General features: G+C 36.1%; 1 protein-coding gene across 2 annotated transcripts; it reads left to right on the forward strand.

Moving 5' to 3' along the window:
• The first annotated feature begins 325 nt into the window (after window positions 1-325).
• Window positions 326-6,449, forward strand: LOC111389081. 2 transcript variants are annotated; one of them, XM_023013936.1, is made up of 7 exons: window positions 326-408; window positions 809-864; window positions 1,527-2,030; window positions 2,381-2,524; window positions 3,283-3,523; window positions 4,630-5,130; window positions 5,735-6,449. In XM_023013936.1, the coding sequence occupies exons 3-7, from the start codon at window positions 1,539-1,541 to the stop codon at window positions 6,175-6,177; spliced, it is 1,821 nt and encodes a 606-aa protein (XP_022869704.1). In that variant the 5' UTR covers window positions 326-408; window positions 809-864; window positions 1,527-1,538; the 3' UTR covers window positions 6,178-6,449. The 2 variants fall into 2 exon arrangements, with proteins under 2 accessions (XP_022869704.1, XP_022869703.1); XM_023013935.1 differs by having other exon boundaries at window positions 338-408; window positions 690-864.
• The last annotated feature ends 3,086 nt before the right edge of the window (window positions 6,450-9,535 follow it).

Here is a 9,535-nt window from a genome sequence, read left to right on the forward strand (position 1 = left end):
TACAAAACAAGGTAAACAACTAAACGGGATGGAAATGAAGATATTTTAATTCTTGTCTTTCCTCCCCAAGCATCCTTGAAGGGAGGACCGCCCACCATATCGGCATCCTATCAATAAGATTTGATTGTGCAACCTCGATTGTGAAATATTGAGCACAAAATGCTATATTTGAAAGATTGAAAACCAATTTGTTACTCTATCAATATATTGGTGATGAAATTCTCTCTCTCTCTCTCTCTCTCAATCTGTTTTCCCCCTTTCTTGCTTGTCCTCCTCCATTAAAATTTTCTCATGCCTTGAATCTGTTCTTTATCAAATATTGAAAAAGAGTGGTGATCACTCAAATGATGAGTGGCAAAAAAGAAAAGTAAATGAATGAAAGTGATGGCAAAAATAATCCTTTCATTTGTAAGTTTGTAGCACTACTTTCTACAAACAGCTTATATATGATACTATTTTTATATTATTATAATTATTCATTTCTGTATCTGAAAATGTCTTGGTTTAATTTTATTTAAAATCTATCAATTTTAATTTAACTCAGAACTAAATGATGAATATTAACCACATTTTTTTATAATTTCACAACTTTTCAATTATACATTTCAAAAAATTTCAATATACTAAAAAAAAACACTAATTTTAATTACACCAAACAATCTGACTGTTCATCCCATCTTAACTCGCAGGAGAGTCTCCCTCTAATGAACACAGACGCACATATGCACTAAATTGTACTAGAAAGTTCACAGGCTTTTCCTATACGATTAATCTGCAGAGTGGCAATCTAAATTGATTGATCTCGCAGATGGGCGTGGGGAAGAAAAGTGGTGCTGGGCATGAAATTGTTTAATGTGCTGACAGGTGGGTTTTCCTTGAATTTACATAAATACTCAATCTTTATTAATTTTAGATTTAAATTTTGCTTCTCTGGTGAGGCCGGGTGTTTTGTCCATTGGGTTTGATTCTTATAGGCTATTCTTTGAAAAGTACTGTTCGCACAAATCTTTTTATCCTGGCTGGGTTTCTTCCACCATTCTCTTGTAGATATTTAGGCTATTTCCATTATGTTCTTTGCTCCTGTTATTTCCGTTTTGGGTTTTATTCAGCTTTACTCCTCGGAAATGTAGGGCAACTGAGACAGCAATAACCAATAGCTTATAATTTGAGACTAATAGTCCCAGTTGTTTTAGTACCTTGATATGTTTTCTATGGCGGTCTGTGAACGACTTCCTTTTTGTCTCTTGAATTCCTTATTATTTGCGTTTTGCCAAATTGTGAACAAGTTCGCATAAGTCAGGTGCTATTTTGAATTGTCTGAATTCGTCGTTGTTGTAAATTGTCATTATATGGAGTTGGGTAAGGACCTGTTCTATTATATATCTTATTCAATTCCACTGTGGCAGCACGTTTGTCACTGAAAGTGAAACTGAACTCAACTCAATGAAGCTCTAGTTGATGCATATTTTGAGAAAGCTAAAACTTATTAATTAGATCATTTAATTTCAAGTATTATTCTCTTGCAGGAAACCTGAAACATGGAACGGGTTACAGTGGATTTAAGAGCCCATCACTCTGGTTCCACACAATCAGAGGAATCAGCTTTGGATTTGGAAAGAAATTATTGCCAGAATCTCAATTTGCCTTTGTCAAGTCCGGTTCCATTGCAAGCCCTTGCATCAGGTGGTCAGGTCGACAGCAATGCTGCTTATTTTTCATGGCCTACTTCCAGCCAGGTAACAGATACTGCTGAAGATAGGGCACATTACTTTGGAAATCTTCAGAAAGGTGTTTTACCTGAAACTTTTGGACGACGACCATCAGGACTGCAAGCTACGACCCTGCTTGAACTGATGATAATTAGGGCATTTCACAGTAAACTTTTGCGGCGCTGTAGTCTTGGCACTGCAATTGGTTTCCGTATCAGGCGGGGCGTGTTGACTGATATACCAGCTATACTTGTATTTGTTGCTAAAAAGGTTCACAGGCAATGGCTTAGTCTTGCCCAATGTCTACCAGCTGCTCTCGAGGTTCTAAATTTTGGTGATTATGTCTTTAATTTTGGTATATTCTGGCTTTAACCTGTAGGTACTGCCGCTTTGCGTATGAGCATGAGTTGTGGCTTTCACGCTCAAAGTTTTCTTGGGGTTTGTTATTATTCTTCAAATGATGTCTTCAGTTCATGGTTACAATATTGGGTTTGGCTCAAGTTTTGGAATTTCTTTAAGATCAGTTTAAACTTGTAATTTTTATGTAAAAATGTAGAAATTTTAAAAAATCAGCTATACAAAAAATTTTGTACTTGAGTCGTGGAAGATTTAGAAGTTCTTTACTGTAACAAGCTCCTGGAATTTGAGTGTCTTTGTCCTTTCTTGAGCAGGGACCTGGAGGTGTATGGTGTGATATTGATGTTGTTGAATTCTCTTATTATGGAGCACCTGCAGCTACCCCAAAGGAGCAACTGTATACAGAACTTGTGGACGGCTTGCGTGGAAGTGATCCATGCATTGGTTCTGGTTCCCAGGTAATAAATTATATTTCTATTGTCATTCTCATGCATTCTTGTAATATAGTCATGTTTCGTATTTTGCCAAGTAAGGGAATGGTCTTTTTATATTTAAATATTACAAAAGAAATACTAAATCTAAACCAAGATTGCATAAATCTTCTCTTATGGCACTGTGCTGTTTACGATTTTTAGAAGCTCTCTCAGGCAGATGTAATTTTTATTTTACTCCGAGTACCTTGTGCTTGCTTCATTGTTTATTGTGTCTTAGGAAGGTTTGAAACAACAAGTAGTCTGATGTACATGGTTTCTCATGATTATGATTCTTGTGGCAAACAATCTAGTAATTACATAACTGACCTATATGTTGCTCCGGGTTATTCTTGGCTTCTATGGACATAATTGCACTAAGGAGAAGTACAGTACATTTCTAATATTTGGCAATGAAATTTATAAGAATGAATCTGTCGGCTATTCACGCACCCCGTGAATTAATCCTCTAGGGCATTGGATCGTGTATGCTTTCTAGTCAATATTTTTCAATTCTGGCAATATTTGTATCTGCTTCTCTTCTCACTGACATCAGTTTTCTCTTTATGCAGTATCTGCATCACGTCTAATAATGTTCATAACTATGTCATAGATCCATGATTAAATTTCAGCCTTTATGCCTTGATGTTGCCATTTCTACATAACCCTGGATTCAAGCATTCTCCCTTTTTCGTTATATTCCTGGTTATACCTTCCCAGCGTTTAATAATCTTGTGCATTTTTAGGTCGCAAGCCAAGAAACATATGGAACCTTGGGTGCTATTGTTAAAAGTCGGACAGGAAATAGGAAGGTTGGTTTCCTTACTAATCGGCATGTGGCAGTCGATCTTGATTACCCAAGTCAAAAAATGTTTCATCCCTTGCCCCCAAGTCTTGGGCCAGGGGTATATTTAGGTGCTGTGGAAAGGGCTACATCATTTATAACGGATGATCTTTGGTACGGAATATTTGCTGGAACAAACCCAGGTAAAGCGATTTAAGATTATAAAATGTAATTGCTTAATTATCCACTAGGTGCTACCAAATCTTAGAAGTTTGTGGTTCTTATGTTATTCTGCTTTTCTGATTCTATTGTCTAGACAAATAATTCTCAATTGAAGGAGAATTAGAGGAAATGTGTAGTTGTGAAGAGATATATATGTTGGTTATCACTGAAGAAAGAAATGTGTAACTACTGATGAGGCGAAAGGTGGAAAGATTGGCTAAACTTTCCTTAGAAATTTAGCCTTGTATGGCTCCCATTATTTCAAATTTTAACGGGTGGAATGGTATTTTCTTGGAACGGATGGTTAAAAAGAAGTAAAAGTTTTCAATTTACGTGTAATATTATTTTATGGAAGATTGTGTAGTTGAAAGTAGGAGAAAGAAAAATAAAATTTAATTTAATGGGGGCCAAATGTGGGCTTATTTTGTATCATTATATTTATAGATCAGTATGAACAAACTTAAAAAATTTATGAACCAGTCACCAACTACTTAAGCATTTGGCCTATACTAGTTTACCATTGTAATTGATTAGTTGGTCTATCATTTGTAGCATAGAGTATGAATAATTCCTTTGTGGAGTCTTTCTACTGTTTCATTGTATCATTATAATATATTAAATGTTTGTTCATTTATCTTATGGTCTTTCTTCCATCTGATTTTCCTTGGCTTTGTTCTGGAATGCATATGTGCTAAGTTACTGATGAAAATGCCATTTACTCATGTTATTGTATAATTACTCGTGATTCCACTGTACACAAACATTCAGATTGAGTGAGCAATGTTTCTGTAACTGGAGATTATTTTGCTTTAAAATAACAAGGTAAAATAATGGTTTGGTAGAGGATGATTTGAGCCATCATGCTGCTAAACCACTTTTAAAAGTTACTCTCATTGGGTATGTTGAGCTTTATGTTTTGTTTAATAGTTGTGTATGACAATAATATGATTGTTGAGTCCTATTTTGCATCTTTAGAAGCTTATCTAGTTAGTAAACATAAAGATGTCTCTAATTTCATATTTGTACTAATGGGTATCTAATTAGTCCTGGCTCCATACATGACCATTACAATCTTGTGATCATGCAGAAACATTTGTTCGAGGAGATGGGGCTTTCGTCCCTTTTACAGAAGATTTTAACATGGCCAATGTGACTACAATTGTGAAAGGTCTAGGTGAAATTGATGATGTCAATAATATAGACTTGCAGTCTCCCATCAATAGTCTTATTGGAAGACAAGTGGTGAAAGTTGGAAGGAGCTCTGGCTTGACAACTGGGACTATAATGGCCTATGCCCTCGAGTATAATGATGAGAAAGGGATTTGTTTCCTTACTGATTTTCTTGTTGTTGGTGAGAATCAACAGACATTTGACCTTGAAGGCGACAGTGGCAGCCTTATTCTTTTGACAGGTCAAAATGGGGAGAAACCCAGGCCTGTTGGAATCATTTGGGGTGGGACAGCTAATCGGGGTCAGTTGAAATTAAAAGTTGGACTGCCTCCTGAGAATTGGACCAGTGGAGTTGATTTAGGGCGCCTTCTTGATCTCCTTGAACTTGATCTCATAAGATCCAACGAAGGCCTCCAAGGTTTGTATAGGTCTAATTGTCCTCATGACTGGGATTAACTTTCTTGAATGGTAGTCAACTTATTTATAGAAGGCCTGATTATATCTCATTTAGAAAGAAGATTTAGATATGATTTTCTGGGGAGAAATTACTAGAAAGTACCACAGTAGTAGTTGTAATTATCAAATTTTTTAACAATTTGATATATAAAAGTCATGGCAGTATAAATTTTTGTACGAGTCATAGATATTGACACAACTTTAACTCCACAAGGCATCCAAATAGTACTTTCAGGCCTGGAAGGGTGATTTGTTGGATCATAATTGATGAATTAAGCGCACGCATCAAAGATTATGTGAATGTGCTTATGTATGGACCTGTGTTCTTTTGAAATAAATTCTCACGAGTGCAACTATCGTATATTTGTATTTATTTGGCAGTTGTCTGCATTTTCCACTTCCATTTCTTAGCAGATTTTGTTGTAGTCCAGGGCAAAATTGGGTCTAGGTTAAAGGGTGAGAAGGGGGAAAACGCATAGTATTTTCTTTACTTTCTTCTATGTCTATGTTTTCCCTATGATATCTTCTCCTGATTAAGAATGCTTTCGTTCCTATTGCCTAAATAGCTGCAGTGCAAGACCATATAGATGCATCAGCAGGACGTGGTCATACCGTTGGAGAGACATCACCACTTGAGCGTGTTACTGCAAAAGGTAAATCTGAAGAAAACTTTGAGCCAATTGCTTTGAGCATCAAACAAGTTTCTACTGGCAATGATTCTCGTCAAGCACTACTTCCAACATTGAGGCATGACGACTTTCATATTGAATGCGGCATTGAGAGAGCTCCGGGTGTTGAGCACCAGTTTATCCCGAGTTTTTCTAATAAATCTCCAGTAAATCGAAGCCATCACTGGGAACAGGCTGCATTGAAAAATCTCTCAGATTTAAGAAATGGGTCGGAAGGAGAGATTTATGTTTCTCTACAGTTAGGTGATCCAGAACCAGAACCAGAACCAAAGAGGAGAAAGCATTCTGATGCTTCATTGGACATTGGAAACTCACAATAAACTGATCTCCATTTTTGCTCCTTGAATTATCCTTGGGAAAACTATTATGTGCAATCAAGGGTGTTCGGCTGGTACATTTTAGGCTTCTGCTAGAACTCCATTATTATTCTTTTACCCATATTTTTGTGAAGGTTATAGTTTATAGGTTATAAAAATATGCAAGGCAAATGCTGTAAAGGAAATTATAACTATTTTGTGGTTGTATATCATCTTTACCAAGCTCTATGAGGTTGCAGCCCCCTCAATATATGGAAATAATATGTATTCTTGAAGTCCAGTCTCAGATAATGTACATGATCAAGCAATAATTCCTATTCTTAATTGGAAAATTTGTTCTAGTAAATATTTGTTTCCGCCCCTTAAATTGATCTGTACTAACTGATTTACCCCATTATTTGTAGACCATCAGCAACTTGAAGCAGATTTGTTACCTCCCCACACCTATACAGCAAGATTCGCGATAAGTTTTTATTACAATTTGTTTCTTCTTAAGTTCATCTGGTATGAGATAATCGCACAGGGATGCCAGGATGACCAATTTGTAAAATAAGAAGCCACTTTACCTATCAAAATGACGTAGCTGCAAAATAAGGCTTGTGATAGGCTTCGTTTTAAAAGGAAACAAATGATCATGTGGCGGCTTGAGGGAAGCTCTACACGGCAAAAAACTAGTTAGGGGAGCATGTGAGAAGAGATTTGAAAAATCTTCTGAAAGTAACCAACAAACTTATGTACGTATGCCACATCTCATAAAATCATCTAAAATTGCAATCTGTTATAGATCCTCGTATTATGAGGCGATGTATGTCATGAAAGATAAAAAGACCAAAATTCCTGTCATTAATTCTTGAATGGATTATCAGCCAAAAAATAGCCGTTATATTTGAATGTGGGTCTCACCTGTAAGTTTGCTAGCCAAAAAATGCAGCTGATAATGGAGAGAATATCAGTTTCTTGGCCCAGAAAATCAGCCCATAGGCTCGAAAAATCTATAAAAAAATACCTCGAAAATCATAATAAAAAATATATTTATTAAAAACCATAGCCAAATTCTTGCTCTTCAGATCCTTACTTGGTGGCCATTGTCTCCATAAGGCAGCTCTTCCGGAGCTCCGTTAGACCATTCAAGGACAACTTAAGATATTGTATCCAATTACCTTACTATTTCATATTCAACATATTTCGGCGATAACATACAAATAGGGTACCAAATTTATGTTACGTGGGAAGCAACTGGGGAAAAAGGTGGCGAAGAACCAGCCATGGAAGGAAAGGCAGAGATCGGAAGTTGAGGAAGAAGGAATTAACAATGGGAACTGAAATTCAAATACGAAACGACAGCGTTTGGTTTAAGAGAAAACTGCCTCATTTTGCTTTAGTTTAATTAAATAAATTGTAAGATGTAGGAAAATCGTAGCATGCTTTGACATGAATTTCGGATTAATAAATTTATTTGAAATGATGAATTTTAAGATTTTTTTGTGATTGAATCACCTTGTTTTCAAATATCCAAAATTTGTATTTTCTTGTACTCCAATGATCCAAATTCCGATCACAATGGAAGGGGATTATTGTCCACAATCTAAGTGTCATTTCTTGTGAGATTTCATCCAAAAAATGTGATTCTAGAGACTTTCCAATTTTAAGGTGAATTTTCATACGAATTTTTTCTCCATTTTTCTCATGTCTTGCATTTTTTCCCTCTTTTCCATAACTTTTATATGGAAGTTTCAAGTGGTTATTTGGGAGTTACGGGTTTGAATTCTAAATTCAAATCACTCCCTCCAACCCTTATAAAATCTTGCGAGTCGGGTCACCTCACATGAGCGACCCATTATCCATATTTTCCAACATCTCCCACTCGCATATGATGGGGTTGATCCGAACCACAAGTGACAACAAATATCACACTTTAGATCCTTCTCAAGATCTATCTCACAAAGATTCATACGGCAAATAGATCATGCGACCAACAAGTAATATTAGAGCTCGCGGTACTATAAACTTGTTAGGGATATATAGTAGCTCTACTAGAGGAGGAACATCACATTTCTCTATGCCCCAAACTCATTTTCCAACATTAATTCAAGTATTTTCGATCCCTCGAGTATTTGTGGAATATACTTGAACTCCGCATCATATCATTGTATTCACAATTGTATTCCATACCCCAAATGGTTAAACACAATTGTCCGGCTGGTGAATTCAAACATAAATGTTGGTCAAAATAGTTTTCCTTTCCTACTTGAATCCTTCGATTTTAAATTAACTGCTTTCCTAGACATGCCCCATCAAACTGAATCAATCATAGTCATTGACAACATGCTAAAGTAGCAACATTGAAATAAAACTCAAGAAACAATGGAATGGGATTATTGTCCACAATTTAAGTGCCATTTCTTTTGAGATTTCATGCAAAAAATGTGATTCTAAGGACTTTCCAATTTTGAGGTGAATTTTCATACGAATTTTTTAACCATTTTTCTTATGTCTTGCATTTTTCCCTCTTTTCCATAACTTCTATATGGAAGTTTCAAGTGGTTATTTGGGAGTTATGGGTTTGAGTTCTAAATTCAAACCACTTCCTCCAACCCTTATAAGATCCTGCGGTCAGATCACCCCACATGGCGATCCATTATCCGTATTTTTCGACATAAGAGAAGAACGTTCTAGGTTTTTTGGCTTCAAAAATAGGACTTTTACTTGTACGGAACAGATATAGACACAACCATGTGCGAGGTAGAGGTCAGTTGTCATTTTCTGAAGTTTCAGTTGCTAATTGAACAGATTCAATTCAGTTCTCACCTTCCATTCTTCTTATTTTCATCATTTTCACCCTCCCCAATTCTCTTTTACTTTTAATTTTGGTTACAAGTTCAATTGATTCAACTGGGTAGAGTTCCATAGTTGAGATGTGGAGCTAGAGGTTGCGGATTAAAATTCAATTCGTGACAAATTGGCATCAGAGCAGACGTATCATAGAGATTGATAATCATGGATACAATATCTAAGGCGGTGGATGAGCACTTGAAGAAATTAGACTTGGAAATGGCTGATTTAGGTACAACTTTTAAAGTTGTTACTAGCCGACTAGAAAACATGCTTGAGGTTATGGATCAAATCCTCCAAGTACGGGGACATAGGCTGGAGAATATTGAGAATCCTTTGCTAGGCATGAATAAAATCTATGAGAAGGTAGTGTTTATGAAGGTTCAAATATCTTCTGAGCTGAAGATTGATCAGAAGAAGGGTGTGGAAGGACCTGTAGACAACTTGAGATTTGGGATTGTGATTTTAACACCAGGGCTAGTAGTGAAGATAGTATTTCTAACAACGGAGGTGAATTTTAAGAGAATAT

Source organism: Olea europaea, unplaced genomic scaffold, assembly GCF_002742605.1.
Source record: "Olea europaea var. sylvestris unplaced genomic scaffold, O_europaea_v1 scaffold559, whole genome shotgun sequence".
Classification (NCBI taxonomy): domain Eukaryota; kingdom Viridiplantae; phylum Streptophyta; class Magnoliopsida; order Lamiales; family Oleaceae; genus Olea; species Olea europaea.

Coding starts and splice junctions, on each gene's coding strand:
- LOC111389081 (XM_023013936.1), top strand. CDS start 1,539: ATGGAACGGGTTACAGTGGATTTAAGAGCCCATCACTCTGGTTCCACA. Junction 3,524..4,629: donor ATTTGCTGGAACAAACCCAG/GTAAAGCGATTT, acceptor GTGATCATGCAG/AAACATTTGTTCGAGGAGAT. Junction 5,131..5,734: donor ATCCAACGAAGGCCTCCAAG/GTTTGTATAGGT, acceptor TTGCCTAAATAG/CTGCAGTGCAAGACCATATA.